The 18,798-nt window shown below is 32.7% G+C and overlaps 2 protein-coding genes across 2 annotated transcripts; both read right to left on the bottom strand.

The window, feature by feature from the left end:
- Nucleotides 1–1,854: 1,854 nt before the first annotated feature.
- Nucleotides 1,855–6,422, bottom strand: LOC131621568 (bZIP transcription factor TGA10-like). Its single transcript, XM_058892608.1, has 11 exons — nucleotides 5,895–6,422; nucleotides 5,701–5,798; nucleotides 5,267–5,355; nucleotides 5,088–5,186; nucleotides 4,804–4,878; nucleotides 4,629–4,688; nucleotides 4,465–4,542; nucleotides 4,315–4,390; nucleotides 3,954–4,225; nucleotides 3,153–3,392; nucleotides 1,855–2,188 (listed from the first exon to the last, which is right to left on the bottom strand). Exons 1-11 carry the CDS (start codon nucleotides 6,059–6,061, stop codon nucleotides 2,039–2,041), a joined length of 1,404 nt encoding a protein of 467 aa, XP_058748591.1. The 5' UTR covers nucleotides 6,062–6,422; the 3' UTR covers nucleotides 1,855–2,038.
- Nucleotides 6,423–15,052: 8,630 nt separating this feature from the next.
- On the bottom strand, nucleotides 15,053–18,526 carry LOC131621567 (FT-interacting protein 3-like). The gene is made up of 3 exons (XM_058892607.1): nucleotides 18,189–18,526; nucleotides 17,948–18,014; nucleotides 15,053–17,732 (listed from the first exon to the last, which is right to left on the bottom strand). Exon 3 carries the CDS (start codon nucleotides 17,658–17,660, stop codon nucleotides 15,330–15,332), a length of 2,331 nt encoding a protein of 776 aa, XP_058748590.1. The 5' UTR covers nucleotides 17,661–17,732; nucleotides 17,948–18,014; nucleotides 18,189–18,526; the 3' UTR covers nucleotides 15,053–15,329.
- Nucleotides 18,527–18,798: the final 272 nt, after the last annotated feature.

Below are 18,798 nucleotides of genomic sequence, written 5' to 3'. Positions count from 1 at the left end.
AGTTCAAAACGGTGTTGACAAATGAGTTTGAGATGACTGATCTAGAAAATATACTATATTTTCTAGGGATGGAGATTTTGTACTCTGAGAAGGGTATAATTCTGCATTAGCTTAAGTATGAACTTGTTCTAAAGAGATTTGAATTAACAAATTGCAAGTCTGCAATCACACATGCTGAAACAAATCACATGTTGGATTCTTTTGTTGAGGGTGATGATGTAGATGCTTCAACTTTTAAACACTTGGTTGGCTCATTGAGATATCTCTGTAACACCAAACCTGACATCTGCTATGCAGTTGGAATGGTGAGTAGGTTTATGAACAAACCAAAGTTATTACAATACCAAGTTGTTGTTAGGATACTAAGGTAAATTAAGGGGACTCTGAGGTATGGAGTTTTATTTCTTCAATTATTTGAGAAGTCCCATTTCTTAGTGCTCCAAGAAGCAACTTGTAGTTGCCTTGTCAACCTGTGAAACTGAGTACATTGCAGGTATTTTGTCTGCGTGTCAAGCTGTTTGGCTGATGAATTTATTACAGTATCTGAAGATCAAAGTAAGCAAGCTTGTGAAGCTGATGTTAGACAACAAATCTACCATAAGCCCTGCCAAGAACTCAGTACTGCATGACAGATGTAAACACATTGACACGAAGTTCTATTTACTGCGCAACCAGGTTCAGAATGGAATGCTTTAAGTTGTTCACTGTAGCACTCAGAAGCAACTTGCAGCCGTGCTGACTAAAGCTATCAAGACTTAACACTTTATCCACTTGAGAGATGGACTTGGTGTTATTAATTTTAGTATTTAATGTGGATTAAGGGACGGTATTGAAGTGTAATCCATATTCAACATATTTTAGATTTGCATTTCAATTTAATTTGAGTTGCATTTAAGTTTGGTAGTATAAATACTGAACTTTAAGTTTCAGTTGTAAGGAAAATTCCATTTGTAACCGTCCTTTTTATGTTTTGAGAAAGAAAGTTAGTTAGAGTTTTTTTTCTCTCTCTCTTCTTCCATTTTCATCTTTATCTTCAATCTTGTACACCAACATTTTTTCGTCAAGAATTGAAAGAGAATATAGAATATTGTCATTGTTACCATTCATCTTTGCAGCGATTGATTAACAACCCATGATCTCGGAAACACAGTCACCGACGTGTGATTCTTAAAAACACGATCAAAAACCTAACTGGAACACTAGATACCAATTTGTTAATCCGTGAGACACTTTGATTGAAAGAATGAAGAATATAATTGTTGTATTATTATCGTTGTTTCTAAACTGCATTACAATATATATATATATATATATATATATATATATATATATATATATATATATATATATATATATATATATATATATATATATATATATATAAAAACTTGTTAACCAAATAACTTAACTTGAATTATACTCTCAATAATATGCAAGGACATTTGTTTGTTTTTATATACGTTGATAAGGTGTATGGAAAGGTGTCAAAATAGCATACCTGTTATTAGAGTCATAGTCAATACATATATAGGAACACTAAATGGCCGTTTGTCTTTAATAAAACTCAGTATTAATTTTTCTTCCTGACATGTAAAATTGACTCTTGCAACTAATCTTGTAAGAATGGACCACGTAATTTACTCATTCATATTGATAACATTTAAAAAAAAAACAGCGTGCAAAGAAAGATATGTAAAAAGTAATTAAAGATTTAGAGTCAAAATTAAAGACATGGTTCACATCATGTGATGATGTGAAGTAACTATGCATTCAACCTTTCAAGACCAAATAAACTACTGAGTTCAATACAAGCTTCCCTGATTTCCAAACAATTTAAGACAAAGAGCCCTAGAGTTGTTAAAATTCAATTCTATATAGATTATATATAGTTATCTGTCAATCTGTACATAGAGAAAAAAAACATTAAATTTATAAGGTTAAGTGAAATTAAGAAGCTACAAATTAAGGACCATATATATAGATATTGCTATAGTTAGCTTTAAGTGGGGAAGGTAGTATGTGGCACCACCACTGCATGCTATTCTTGACGAGGGCGTGCCAACCAGAGAGAACTCAAAGCTCGCATTCGATGGAAGTACTCCGCCATGGCAACAAAACATCTCGCTGCTTGTCGCGTCGTTAGGATCTGATTCAGACGGTGAATGGTTTGGTGTCGTAGATTATCTGCCTGTAAGTTCAATTCATATCTCAAACATGTTATTTTCTTCTATAGTCAAATTTATGTTATTTTTGACAATGTATATGTTTATGTTTCTGTGTGTTGGAAATTCCAACTTTTGCTTCTAGATTCAAACAAAAAGAGGTTGGAAAAGAAACTAGAACAAGCATCTTTTCTCTTAATTTCTACCTTTGAAACTCTAACCAATAGGTTTCTATAGTCAAATTTGGGCCATCTATAACATTTACACTCTTCATATATATAGAAAAGTAGACTAGTACTAGTTTTTTCAAAACCTTGTTAATTAGTACTTCCTCCGTTCAATATTATAAGCAAATTTAACCTTCTTATATTGATTCAATAATTAATGTATCTAGTATGTATATAGACTAAATATATTAATTATTGTATGAATCTGAAAAAGTGAAATTTGTTTATAATATAGGACGGAGGAAATAATATATATATATATATATATATATATATATATATATATATATATATATATATATATATATATATATATATATATATAGAATACAAGACTATTATTATGTATTGTTTCCAAAGAGTGTCTGTATGTGTGACTATTGTTTATTACAATTGTAATACTACAAATTGGTCAAACTAAGGACTAGATGAGGTTATAGAGGAATAATGAAAAATGATTACTTATGCTACTAATATTCATAATCACTATAATTACTTGAGAAAATACTATCCTACTTTTTTTCTAGTCAAAATTCAAAAAGGAGTGGTTATGGGGAAAGGTCTATAAGTTTGTGTCTTCAAGTCAAACGGTTATGACCATGACATCACATTAGATATGGGGCTAGTATCGGTGTGGGACCACTGATTTCAACTGTCACGTGTATAGCATACACATTACCAACTTTACAAATTCATCAATGTCAATAAAAATCTTCATTATAATATTAATGAAAGTATAAGGTAATGTATTTATGTTATGTACCTCTCTAGCAAAACTTTCAAGAGTGGAAAGTTTGTTCATGGCCCTAGCCAATTGTTCCATGTAGTTATTCATATTTGGAGGATAGCTCAATGGTTCTGATGATATAGTTTCTGAAATAGATTGATTCAAAGCTTCAAGTCCTTGTGAGAGAGCATCTTCTCCTTCTTGTGTAGATTGTTGCAATCCGTATATACTCATTATTTGTTGCTCCGTTACAGGCTCAATTTGACTCACAATAATCTAAAATACACATAAAGTTAATTAAACTAATATAAATTATAATCTTCAACTTACATTATGGGCATATCATAAATGTTAAGTATGGTTGTCAAATCATAGAATTCAATGATTTGTAACTAATTAGAGATTGTTTATTATGATTAACTATAATACAAAAGAGACATAGGTATGGAACTTGTGTTTTGCCACATTCTTTTTCTTTACTAAATTTCTTAATCATTCTTCATTTCCACGCAAGAACATTTGGGTTAAAGGTATGGCTTTTATGGAGATGAAGCCTAACTAGGCTAACTCCACCATACATTATGGTTATCTTTCATCATTTCATTGATTACATTAAATTCTTAATGCACTCAAATTTTTGTTTTCTTTGATATATAGTCCCACCAACAATAAAATTTATACAAAGTTATCATAAAAATTCAACTAAAATAAAGCATATGCTAAATTCAATAACTTTGTATTTTGTCATCATGTTGTTCCATAAATGTTGAGTCATCTCATGACATGAATGAACTGAATAATTGGATAATTAAAACATAATGTTATACCATATGTTACCTTGATGAGTTCAGAAGGTTTGAATCCACCAATCCACAAGAAGCAACGTTCAGCTGGGGTCACCCACATGCCAGAAACTAGATGGAATATGTCTGCTTTTGCAAGTAAGCTCTTAAGATGCATTAGTTGATCAAATTGTGCCAAGAATTTGTCCACAAACATTCTAAGCTCATCCTCATGAATGTGCTCTTGAACCGCCGCTCTTAGTTCGCATACTATACGGTGGTGCTCCTCTATCCACCTTGCATATTCCACGTCAAACATCGCGGCCTCTAAAAAAATTCATAAAATTACAAAATCAACATTTTATTATATAAGGGATTAAATTAGTTAAACATGCATTGTGAGGGAAGATACAGACCTGAGCTAATGCTGTTCATTGAAATAGGAAGGTTTTGTTCTCCTCCCATGACTGCACCTCCACCAAAGAACATGCCCTAAAAATAGAATGATGCAATTTAAATTTAGGTTCCAAGAAAATGATTTTTTTGAATTTCTTTTTGTTTCTTACTTGATTTCTAGCACGCTGTAGCTCTTGTTCCATTTGACTAAGCCTAATTCTGCTTGACTCAAGCTGCTGAATATATGCCTGTGAAAGAGAAATAAAGAAATATATGCTATTCATAAAGAGTGTAAAAAAATCAACACAAATATGGAATTTGTGGATTTATTTACCTTTTTTCTCAACCTGCTTTTTCTAGCTGCTTCTCTATTCTGAGCAAGTCTTCTCAGTGTCTGTGCAATGCAATGCATAACATTTTATAAACATATAAACCAGAAGAAAAAAAATAATACTACGTATTACGTAACATACAAGATTGAAAAAATCATGAGAGAGAGTAGTAGTAACCTTGGGATCTGGTGTTTTAGGTCCTTCTTGTTCAGAACTTGAAGTTGGACCCTTACCATGATTTCTCTCTGGCTGCTATAAGTTAGGTGATTAATTTAGATAAACAAAATAATTATAATAATAAACATCTAGCAATAATTGATCACTAGCTTAATAATTTAGCTCAAAGATGCTATCTATTCTACCAAATTTTTATTCTTGGTCTTCTCCATTTTTATTAAAAATATAATCTAACATATAGTCTATAGACATATTTGTTTAATATATTGATTTTGAGTACATGCCTTGACAGTTTTGGATGGTTCAGAGCCAGAGAAGACTTGTTTTGGTAGATTGGTTTTCCTTGATCCACTTGTTTCCGAAGAAACTAACTCCATGTTAGCCTAAAAATAAACAACAAAAACTTGTTAAATAAGTGTAACAAAATGAAAGAGAAGTACCAGTGTAACACAATTTATTAGACCTTTGAGTTGGAAGATGATGGCTCTACATGCATAGGCTCAGAAGGAAAAATGTTAAGAGTTGGTGGCCTCATTCCTGATGTTGAATTTTCTGCATAAACACACAAAAAATGCAACAAGTTTAGCAGCATTAAATAATTGTTGCGTAAATATGTGTATAACATAAATATAGTAATCAAGAGAGAAATGATTACACAAGAAGAGTGAGTGTGATGCAAAGAAAACAAGACAAGTGTGAGAAATATATAATGAAAATGAGTTTTTCATTTTTTCTGCAAAAAGGATCTGGTCAAAGGTAGTACTACTGTTCTGCAGATATGATTCTGATCATGATGTACATGCTTTTGGTGTGAGCCATAAAGATTCTCTATAACAAACTAAAAGTGAAAGGAAAAAAACCCTTTTTTTGAATTTCTGATTAAGAAACAAAGCTCACGTTTTTGGTCTTGAATACTTGATGTGTCTGTTTGTCCATTAAGATAGAGAAAAAGTGCTTGATCCAATTCACCTAAATCATAAGCTGAATCTTTATTTCTGCCATCACATAAACAAACAAAAACCAAAACACAATCAATGGTTATGGTTCATCTTGATATATACATATATACATGAAAGATGAAAGAAACTCACATGAAGTTTCCAGGGAGAGAGGTTGATGAAGAAGCTTGCATCATTCCAAATGAAATTTGATTATTTTGATGATGGTGATGATGATGATGATGTTGATGATGTTGTGATGGTGGGAGTGGTTCTAGTTGAGTAGTGGTTTGGTTTGGTTTTTCAACACTTGAAGCCATATATATAACAAAAAGAAAAAAAACAACCTAAACACTTTGTCTCTTTGTTCTTGTTTCGTATGCTTCATGAACTATGAAACCGCCTTTTGTTTCTTCTACTTAAAATCACTTTCATTTTTCCACGGAAAATCAGAGAGAGTCGGTTATGCAGTTATAATCCAAGAGCTAGAGAGAGAAAGAGAATTGAATTGAATGCTACTTTCTCTCTCATATATATATATATGGCACTTAGAATTAGATGATTTTCTGCAAACATAAAAACTTTATTTTGTGATGATAAACACGAAAAACCATAGAAGAAGAACAAGAGAATATGTTTTTGTTGTGTTTTATTAGAGAGGAAAAAAGAATAGAGTTTGAATTGTTCATTGAAAATAACTTATAATAAAAGCTTTCTTGTGTGGCCTTCTTATTATTCGAGAGTGAAATGACAAAAATGCCATCTTTTATTTTCAACTCTTATTGGCATTTCATTTCATGCAAACTTACACGTAGATAGATCATTGATGCTGCTTCTTTTTTTAAGAATATTGGCAAAAGTCAATCACATATTATTTCTATTTTTTATTATATGTTATTTTAACATGTAATAAAAATCAGACTGGATCGGTCGGTTTAACCAATCGAATCAAAAATTAAAATGCTAACCAGTCTCTTTGAATCTAAAATCAACAGGCAACAGAACCGAGATTTAAATTGATAGATCGATCAAAATTAGAAAAATGACCGTTTAGACTATTTTTAAGGTTGGATTGAATTTTTCTTTTAATTTATAAAAATTTGATAAACAAATTTGATATTTGGTGTTGTTTGATTTAATTTTCTTCTTTCTTACTGTTAAAAATTAAGATAAAAACTATTTTTCAATTTCTATGATGTCTATTCGTTTGATAATGATAAATGAAAATAGATTTTATGTAACATTATATATTAGCAAATGCAATAAAATAGAGTGCAAACATAACATATGAGAAGAAGAAATGAAAATTAGTTTTGTAAACAAACAATTGATAACATCATTAAATTATTAATTTAATTTATTATTATCATATTAAAAATATAAAAAGTTATAAAAAAAACTATTAAGTTATTAATAAATTTTTTATACTATTTCAAAGATATAATTATTTTTGTGTAATATTATTCTTATATATAAATAAAAAACACTATTTCTTTATAACCGATTCAATTTGATTTCAACCGCGGTCTAATACACAAAAATAATTATCTTGTATTTTTAGGATAAAAATGCAATTGCTTCAAAGTTTTGTATAAATAGTTTTAGTAACATTTAACACTTTTTCTTTTAAATTAAAAAACTTAAATGTCATTATCGGATATAATTAAATAGTATAAAAAAAATATTTTTCATATTTTTTCTTATCTATTAGTTTTATTTTCTATTGAGACCAAAGGCTTTGTATTGACATTGTTGTCCTATCTCTTTCACACACACAAAAAAAAAATGTAAAGCCTGATTTCAAATTAATAATACAATGCAATAATGATCTGAAAAAATATACATGATCTGAAACCACTTGTGTAAACTTGGATTATAATAATCACCCTATACATTGAATTATATTAATTTCAAATAAGTGGTTATGCTCAAGATATATTAATAAATTATTGTTAAGGTCGACTCTATAGGGAACACGTGAGTTAGACCATTATATATATTCCTTAATTTTGAAAATGATTTTGTTGAAGTTTTAATCGTATAAGTCATTTTCAAGACTGAAGAATATTATATCTTTTTTGAATAATGATAGGTAAACAAAAACAATTCCCCACTCTTGAATTTTATTTGGGATGATACAACTTTTTTTTAGGGAAAAATTATACCTTCTCTCTAGATTCTTATCAACCTGAAACTGGTAACATACATCGGATTACAGTCTTAGTACTATGATTAATCATGGAATAGCAAACAGTTCATAGAAGGAGACAATCAAGAGGAAGAGCAAAATAGTAGGTGGGATATTTGAGAAAGTAATTTTTTGTGTCGAAATTATGTTGTGTGTTGAACTGTAAGAAGTCAAAATATCGAAAAAGCGTCTCGACAGAATTTTGACTTAGCATTATTTTGTTTTCTTTAATTAGCTATTTAGAAACTGCTTATTTTGTTTTTTTTAATTAGCTATTTAGAAACTGCTTAGTGAGCAAACAACGTCATCCTATAAATATGGAAGTACCCTAATATTGTAAAAAAAAGTTGAGTTGTCAAAATTATAATATTGCAGTAAGCAAAATAAAGAGCAGAGGGTTTTTCTTGGCAGAATTCTCAACTTCTTCTTCTTCCTCTTTCGTAGACCCTATTTCTCTTTTCTAATTCCTCAATTCATTTTTTCTTTTCTCATAATCTTTGTACAGCGAAATTATCTTACAACTAATGTGTGGTTGATTCACTCGAGTGAAGAACAAAAGGCAAAATCAATCGAAATATTGATTCTTGTTCATCTAGATTGATTCGAAATTCTCCAACTTTTTGGTGTAATTCCAACATCTGGTATGTAAAGCACTAGTTGTGTGATTTTGGGAAGCATAACGCGATGAATTATCCGAATGGGCATTTTTCCATGAGTCTCTCAATTTTGAAGAGTCGGAATTACTAGAATTGGTGTAAGTATATGAAGATTGTTTTTTGCTATCAAGATCTTTGGGATTTTGTGAAGGAAGGAGTAACACCACATGCAGAAAACGCGATAGTTGAACAAAAGGTTGCACATAAAGAATTGAAGAAAAAAGATTATAAATCCCTCTTTATAATTCATCAATGTCTTGATCTAGATAACTTTGAAAAGCTTAGTGATGTTGAATCAGCTAAAGAAGCGTGGGAAATTCTGGAAAAACTATTTGGAGGCGCTGAGAAGGTAAAAGAGGTGAGGTTACAAACTCATAAAAGAACGTATAAATTGCTTCAGATGGAAGAAAGTGAAACCATAGTTGATTTCTTCACTAGATTACAAAGTAAAAAGAAAAAATTACTTTTTTTTAAAGTTGACTTTTTGTTCAAATAGTTGACTTTTTTATCAACTGTTGACTTTAGGCCAACTTTCCACCACCGACTCAATTTTTCCCTGATTTTTCCGAGACCTATTTGACAAAGGATTCATCACCATTCATGAGAAAAATGACTTATGTCATGATTATGCTACATGTAGATTTCCAACAAAAATCAACTTCCATCAAGTCTTCTTATTTCCATGCCTCTATCTCCATTTTCCGACATCGGTTCAAGCTCATTCTTCCTCCATGATGTTCATCTTGATACAAGGAAAAATACACATCAAATAATTCGCAAGTATCATGAACCAAGGTCATTCAAAAGTTGCTCGAAAGTGAAGGAAAAATTCTGCATTTACACTTAGAAAAATTATGCATTTGTGCATTAAACTCAAGACATGGTTTCCTCTACTTTCGAGGCAATGCTATGTATGTAAAATTCGCACTCAAATGCATGGTTTAATCCATAAAAATTCAAGGCATAAAATGGAGAATTCAAACGCAAATTCAAAGCGATTTCAAGGCATTTTCAAGTTACAAGGATATGACCATTAGTCTTACATTGAGACTTGGTACTTATGTTAAACTCCAACATGTCTTGTCTCTAACTTCCCTGAACTACCTACTTATTCTCTAACTCATGCATTTACCCATTTACCCTTAACTCTCCTAACTAACTTCAACTTCCTTAAAGTTTCCAAACTAACACAAAATCAAACCAATTTCCCACCAATTTTCATTCAATCGCAATCGTTCTTAACTTTTGATCCAACGGCTACGGTTGGTGATCCGCAACTAAGTCTCAAAATAATTTTCAACTGTTGACAAACTCCTAACTAGGATCACAATCCAAGGATCCACAACCAATCACAAAAATTATATAAACATGTCATTTTTTACAATTTTGGGACTTTCATATTACTACCTCCGTTTTTTATCATAAGTCATTTTGGACTTTTCACACATATTAAGAAAAATAATAATTGTATGAAAATGAGAAATTATGAAGGTTTTTACAAAATTGTCCTTCATTAATGACATGTGAAAGATAAATTTACATAATTAAAAGGAGAGAGAATAATAAATATTTAAGAATATATTAGAAAAAATATCATTAATTATTCATTAGAATTATAAAGCGGATTATATTTACGTACAAATTGAATAATTATTTAATAATTGTGACCCACTAATCATACTTCTTTTGAATTATTAATAATGAAAATGATAGCAATTAAATGGAAATAAGAGGATATGGATTCTCTCCTTCCCTTTCTCTCATGCTTCCATCATGCTCAAAATCTTAACTATTAATTCACTTAATTTATTTGTCTTTTATGAACCATTACTTTATGGTGTGGATCTAACAACCATTAAATTAAAAAAAAAAAAAAAAAGGAAGGAGGGATGAATCATAAATATTGGAGACGGGTAAGTTTGGTCTAGCAATTATACATACATTAATTTTATTTTTATTTTTTGGTTTAATTATTTAAAATTTGGTGTTGAGTAGATAGTGTAACAGATTCTGAAAATTAATCAAATTGAAATCAACTATAATTATAAATAGTAGTATTATATTGTATTAGTAACTATGATTTTTTTATTCCGATCATAAATGATCGATGAACAATTGATATGGATTGTAACGATGGACTCAAGCTTCCAGTACAGTAGAGTAGCAGCCGACTTACAAGGTTAACTCTCTAACGCCAAAGTTAATATGAGTGAGATAAAACAAATGAGATTTGAATTCGAATTACCTAAGAAATAGTTCATTCTCCCTTTTACGAAGTTTATATGGAGATCAGGAGATTTTGCTGAATTCTTTTGTGTGATGTCAGAGGTTAGCTTCTCCATCTTGACGAGATCTAGTAGCAACCTGGCTTTAGATCGGAGGTGATAGGGTCGTAAATTTTCGCAGGACTCAGTTATTGATTAACGGAGATGATGCCACAGTTCTGTACTAGAACCATAATTGTGATTGATTTGTGGTGATGGACTCATGATGCGGTGGTGCAGGGTGGATTTGCAAGGTTAACATTCTAACGCTCAAGTCGGTTACAGAGTCCAAAATGAGTGAAGTGAAAGTATAAAATTAGAAAGTGTATATTACGTCTGACGTGTGTCATATATATATATATATATATATATATATATATAATGGACAATTTTATTTAGGCTTGATATTTGGATCTTACCTGTATTGGGTCTCTAGTTGGCTCATAACAGTTTCAAATGTTTGGATCAACTTATCAAAGAGTAGTCTTATATGAGTTAATGTAACTTTGAAATTCTAGAGGATGGATAAAGTTTCCTGAACTACAAGTTATGAGCTTTCCCCTTTAGGTATTTGGGCTTTATAATGGGGGATGGTCCTCGCTTGGAGGCTACATGGGAACCCCTGATCTCTCATACTTTTAATTGACTTGAATCTATGTTCTATGTGGGAACCATTTAAGTTTACTCTCCATATTTTACCTTTCTTTCTTGAAGATGTTGAAAAAGATTGTCATAATTTATAGGATGTCTTATTATGGAAGAGTTAAAGGGGGTTTAAGATTTATTGGGCTTGGCGGTCATATATTTGCAAGTTGAAGTATGGAAGTGGGATAAGTATCATAGATCTGCATCAGGTCAACTTTGTTATAAAAGGAAAATTGTGTTTAAAAATTCTTAGAACTGATGATGGTCTTTGGCACGATATTTTATTAGTGTGTTATAGGTCTCTCTTAATTTTGGGAGTATGTAGGGTAGGGCTCATTGGTTTAGGAAGACACCATCTTAATATAAAAGTATTTTTCTTCTTGGATCTGATTAGTCTATTGATTCACGTTGGTTCATGGATGGTATGTAAAAAATATTCATGTTGGTCTTTGAACATCCTTTTGGGAGGATTTAGAGTGTGAAAAGGTATTTCTTAAAACTAAGTTTGGAAGACTCTATCAAGTTTCAACCCAAAAAGACTTCACCGAAATTAACATGGTATCATGATAGATAGGTGTTTGGGATTGGGGCTTTGGGTGGATGAGAGGTATTTTTATGGGAGAATGACCTTCTTAGAACATTATTGTCATGAATCGCTTTGTCCCAATAGGGTGTTGACGTTTTTAAGTGGTGTCATAATGTGAGGTTTTATATACTTTTAGCCCAACTTATAATGCTCTAGTAAATCAGCTATTGCTGAAGAATAAAATATAACACTATTACATATTCTCTAATATGGTATCTAGATCCCTGGTTAGGGTTTTCCATAACTACTGAGAATACTTACCATTATACTACAACGACTTGTTGGGATATTGACCACTATACAACAACAACTTGTATTATAAATTGACTTCGTACGACTTAACCCAATTCAATGGAGATGGATCCTACTCGATGTCCACTATCCCTAATTGGTTAAAGTGTGAGCAATGATGACAATAATGAAAATGATTTTCCACCAATTGTCATCGGCCATGGAGGAGGTTATGGTAACATCAACAGTAGAGGTCGTGAGAACAGCAACGGAGGAGGTAATGGAAATGGTAACAACATCACTGGTCGTTTTGACGATGATCTCGATTGTAGTGATAGAGATTATGGGACATGCTTCAATGATTTATAGGGTTCTTCAACCTTCCTCAAAGTCAATGTCTCGAAGATTAACAATTGAAAGATATAATTCATGGGCTAGAGACGTCACTTTGGCAATGAACGATAAATTCCTCCCAAATCTTTGGTTTGAATTCAAAGTTATGTCATGCTAAGCATGGCAATACAGATGTAACTAGTTATTACAAAGAAATTTTAACCTTGTGAAAAAAATTAGATCTTTGTTATGATGGAAACTGGAAATGTGTAGAAGTCTCGTTCCTTGAGTCACAAGAACATGGTAGTGTCTTCGTGTTTCTTGTTGGACTAAATAAAGATCTTGATGAAGTTATAGATCTAAGTTTATGAAAGACACATTTAAAAACCTTTGGGAAAACATTTTTTTGAAATAACAAGGGAAGAAGCATGACAAACAGTTACGATTGGACAGATCTCTCAGAGTATTTAACATGAAAGTGTTATTACGGCCGCTAGAAACTTCATTAAAGGTGGGAAACCACACAAACCATGTTGTGATCACTATATGCGTGATTATCATACTCGTGAAACATGCTGGAAGTTCAATAGAAAACCTACTAATTGAAAGAAGAAAAGAGATAATGAGTGTTGTTCCCTTCAAACTAGTAATTTTGATCAAGGAAAGGTGATTCTCTTGATTTTATAATGATATCATAATAACAGCAGCGATCACAAAACATATTATATAGCGATCACAAATTTGTATTTCCATCATTTATTTTAAAATCTAATAATTCAGATTCATTCTCATGTTCTCACATAAAAATAGCATTCTCATATGATACGTCATATATATATATATATATATATATATATATATATATATATATATATATATATATATATATATATATATATATATATATATACTATGAAAATTAAAACATAATGAGAAGACAAGAGAATACTTTTGAAAGGTTTTCAAATTGTTAGTGTGATTTCAAATGAGCACCAGGCCCCTTTATATAATATGGAAGTCATAAATTATGAGGTCAAATCAAATGTCAGATGAATGGACACTAAACATTTTAGATCCAATTTATAAGAGCAAGGAGGATATACAAATTTGTGCAAATTATAAAGAGATTAAGCTTATGAGTCATACCATGAAGTTATGTGAAAGAGTGAGTGAACGGGGACTAAGAATAGAAACTCAAATTACTCAATATCAATTTGGTTTTATGTGTGGGAGGTCAATCATGGAAGCAATCTATCTACTACGGTGTATGATGAAATAATATTTGTTGGACCAACAAGAACTTGTACTTAATTTTCATTTATTTGGAAAAGACAGATTATTGAGTGCCTAGAGTGATTATGTGAAAATTCCTAGAGAAGAAAAGGGTTATAATTGTTTATATTCGATGTATTCAATATATATATGTATGAAAGGGGTATTGACTAGTGTGCAAACACATGACGAGAGATGAATTATTTCTCCATTGCAATAGGATTGCATCAAGGTTCAACCCTAAGCCCCCACCTTTTTTTTTAATTTTGAATGTACTCACATAACACATCTAAGAGCTAGCACTGAGATGTAAGGTTTTTTCATATGACATAGTCCTACTTGAAGAGTCGAATGAGATTTAAATAAGAGATTTGAGACTTGGAGACGAGTCATAGAAATGTGCAATATTCGCCCAAGTAAAAGTAAGACGAGGTATGTAAAATATAAGTTCAGCAAAAAAAGTATTTTTAACTTAGAAGTGAAAGTAGTATAAATGAGAATGTTACGCTAGATGTATGGTAAAATTAGACTGGATAAGATTAGAAATGTTAATATTAAATAAAATGTTAGGATAACTTATTGTAAAAAAGATGGTAGAAAATCGACTTAGGTTATTTGGACATTTAGAGAACACATGAAAAATCCTATTGTAAGGAGAGTGGATCAAAACGAATTCAGACATAACCGACACCATTTAATTGAATAATGCAATGTATGGATCCGTGTTTCCCCATACAATTATCGCGTCCAAGACACGTTAATGTAAAAGCTACACTTTTCAGCTTCTATTGAACGCACAGTAGCGGTGCTTCATCGGAAAAACAAACATATACTAAGTAGTCTTATTCATGAATCATTTTCTTAATATCTCTCCTGAAGCTCTAAAATACTTTAGTTGTTGTCATGTCATTTAGTTGTTGTCATGTCATATATTGGTGGTTGTAATACTTGCATTGCATACTACTTTTTACCTTATACGTAACTTGATGAGAAAAGTAACCTAACATTACAAAGCAAAAATGTTACACGATATTGCTCCTCTCCCTCAAATTCGTAGACAAAAGCTAAACGCCAAAATCAAAAATAAAAGTAATCTTGAAGAGTAAGAATCATATAATAATAATAACAAAAGAAAATCACCATTGACCCAGATTTCCATTAGAGAAAGTTCTTCCCTGCATCTAATTAAACATGAAGTTGATTAAAGACAAATTAATTTCAACTCACCCTACAAAATTACACATTTTAATTTAACAACAACTAGTACCATAAGTTCCAAAATATAATAAAATTCTATGACATAATTGAAACTACAAATCCACACAATCTGGTGGAGAACAAACAAATAAAAAACAACCAAATTTTCCATGTCTGTTTTTCTGCACATTCCAATCCAATTTCACTTGTCCAACATCAAAGCATGCAATCAGTTCTTGCAGGCAACCTTCTGAAGAAATTGAGAGGCACTGAAGGAAGCTTGTGTCGAAACCTTGGATGTCTCAACACATAAATTCCACTGAGAAGAGCCACAACTTGAAATGGAGTCACATAAAGAACAATAGCAGTAATCAAACAGAATAGTACAAACAGTGCAGTAGCTCTTGGATCTCTCCAGCTAAGCAAAGACTGCAGTCTTTCACCTTGAGTAGCCAAATCGCCGACAACAGTTTGAATTCTACCCGCGATACTTCTAAGACGGTCGTATCGCATCCTCACTATGTCGGAAGGTCTTGTGGTCGGGAATGTGTCGAACTCTTCATCTAGCTCGTCAGGGTGTGCGGAATCTGCGTGCGAGAGACGTGTGTCCATGTGAGGAGGGTGTCTCGGCCTCCATCTATAGTACCAAACTCCAATCAAAAAGAGGTAAAGGAAAATTGTTGGTAAGATAAGTTCAGGGTACATGACAAGTATTATAAACAAGATGTGAATCAGAACTGTTGTGATAGGGTTTTTCCAATTGCAGATTTGGTCAAACCATTTTCCAACAGCAATTAATCCACTTAAAACTCCCATGATTCTGAAAAAATTCGCTTTGCTTCGTCGCATACTCCACATGTGTGAACCTACATCCAGCATATATTCCACAACCTCCTTTCTCAGAGGCGGCTCAGCACGACTCAGTCTCATCGAAACAATCTGAGTGGCTTGATGCCTCAGACTATCGAGCTGGCTTACGGTTAATGGATGAATGTAATGCATCTTAGGCAACAGAGGATTTGAATACATGTGCATCATGTTAAGCAAAGATGAGCAAGTAAACCTTACAGCCAATTGAATTTCTCCCATTTTCTTCACCCCAGTTGGATGAAGAACTAGAAGCGGATACGAATGTGTGTATACTCGGTCAGTCTCGAGTGTGGAAAGACGGATTCTTACCTTCCCGATTTTTGAATCTCTCTGTCCTCCAGGTTTATCACCACCACCGTGCAAATGACAGTTATCAAATACACCTATTGTAATGACAGTGCATGGATCGAAAACCTCCCAAGTATACTGCTCGTTCCACCTAGGTGCAAAGCTATCGATGATGGTTCTCGTCCGCACCCACTTCTGTCCATACTTAGCTACACAATAAGCATCTGTTGTCCCCCTACCGTTACTTGTTTTCATCGGCATCAAACCTGAAGCATTCAATATCCCAACTTCAAGAACTCCAATATTGGACTTCCACAGCTGTTTCGCAGTTGGTCGAAGATCACTACTGTAGTGAGTAGATTCGTCCAAAACGTGATAACCACCTTCTAAACAGACCCTCATATGAATCCTGCTTGAAAACTTGATTTCCTTCTTCTTATCCCCTTCCATAATAACAACATGCTTTTCAATAGTGAACCACCTAGTGTTCACAGGTTTGTGATCGAGTCTCCGGTCCATCATCTGTAAAGGAATAGCACACTTCCCTAGCAGTTCCTCTTTGTTAGGTGCAACCCTATCTTCCACACTCAAAATTAGCGGCTCCTCAAACGGTTCTGCAGCCACAAACATCAAATCCTCATTCCACATTGGATTAATACTCCTGCTCTGAGATATTCTAGTCCTCAACGTCTGATTTCCCAAAATAGCCTTCACATAAACCTCTGGAAACCTTCCCTTGTCCGACGGCTGCAAATCCTGTGCCTCAATCACATTAACCCTCAAATACCAAAGCTTAGGCGACAGATAAACCTTCGACCTAATGTTTGCAAGAGCATCTGTCCCACTAACAGTGGCCGCATCCGAATGCCACGCCTCAGGAAAAGCTTCATCCGCTTGTGTACCCATCCAAACAGCTAACATCAACTCCCCTTTCGCCTTATCCCCCTTCCTATCCTCCAACCTATACCACTGCGGCGCAAGAGGACTATCCGGAGGAACCCTCTTCGGAACCTCATTAAGATCAAACCAAACCCTCCCAATAAAATCATCCTTAACAACATCCTTATCCTTCACAGTAACCTCAAGAACAGACGCCTGAATCCGATCCTTCGAAAACGCAAAAACCTGACTCCACTCCGGATTAGTCTTCTTCTCAAAATGCCTAGTAGTCCCTTTATAGTTACCAAGCTTAACCTCAACATAAGGGTCACAACTTCCAGTAACATCCTTTGCAGGTAACTCCTTAGCCTTCACAACCCTCACATAAAGATACTGCATTTGCTCAACAAGGTCATAAGTACTAGTAAGCTTATCTCCAGAAACCTTACCACCACCAAGGTGGGGTTTGGTCTCTTTCAACAGAAAATCTTCCGGTGGAGGCCTCTGCATCTTCTCAGCTCCAAGATTAGAATCTTTGTTCACAAGTGTTTTTGAATTAAACAATGAACCGTTCCAATGAGCCTAAAAAAGAGAAAAATACTGTCAGTCAAATAGCCGTTACAGTGTAGCAAATCGAGTCACCTAAATTCTCGGGAAATAAATTAAAATTAAATTAAAATAAAATACATAAACTAAGATAAATATAAGGAAACTCAAAAGCTGCAATTAATGCAATATATAGTGGATGTACACATAGATCTGTGACAATATCGAGAATGTGGAGAATCAAGATTTACCTTATAATAATTAATTAATAAATTAATTAATCTAACAGCTTTCTATGCTTTAGATCCGAATTTCACTCTGTAAGACCAGAAAATCAAAAAAATTAAAATTAAAAAATATAAATATAATAATAAAAGAGACCGAACAATAATCTCAACCTAAAAAGAATGTTTGAGAGCGGTTGCCGACACCGACAACAGAATGCAGCATGAATTTCATAAACAAAAGATGGATTATTGTGTTAAGAAGTACCTTGGATGGAGTGAATGGGTTTGTTTTAGAGAAGAAAAGGAAGTGCTGATGGAGGTGTAGATAGTGAGGGGTGTAGAAGGAAGAGTGTGATTTTGCTTTTGAGGTTAGGATCTGATGAATCTATGTGAAATATACAAAGAAGCTCCCTACTTTGCCTTTTTGCATACTGGTGGACTGGACCTCTGTTGCTGTACAGGGTGGTGAAGGAATGGACGTGGACCCACTTCAAGCGTGTGAAATACTTCGGTCGGTATTCACACGTGTGAGTTTTTGCCTTTATAATATCCAATACTTATGTTGCATGATTTCTTAGAGGTAAATACATTGGAGAAATTAACTTCGGTAAATAAATAAATATATAAAAAAAAAAAAGTTTATGAATCTAGGAAAAGTTATGTTATTTGTTGAAACATAAAGTAAAGTGATAAAGATGGAATGGCAAATGTAGTTGATATCTGACGATGGATTATGAGATTAGTGGTTTGAGAAAGGATAGAGATGGAATTTCAGCCTCGTACTTTTTTGGACTATTATTTATTGATCGGTTGGCAAGTTTGGAAGGGCTCTTATCTTTTCTATTGACTGAAGAAAGCTAACATGGCAACTTGTG

This window comes from Vicia villosa, unplaced genomic scaffold, assembly GCF_029867415.1.
Source record: "Vicia villosa cultivar HV-30 ecotype Madison, WI unplaced genomic scaffold, Vvil1.0 ctg.000009F_1_1_3, whole genome shotgun sequence".
Taxonomy (NCBI): domain Eukaryota; kingdom Viridiplantae; phylum Streptophyta; class Magnoliopsida; order Fabales; family Fabaceae; genus Vicia; species Vicia villosa.
The sequence above is the reverse complement of the archived record's forward strand: the minus strand, read 5'-3'. Positions and strand labels throughout refer to the sequence as shown.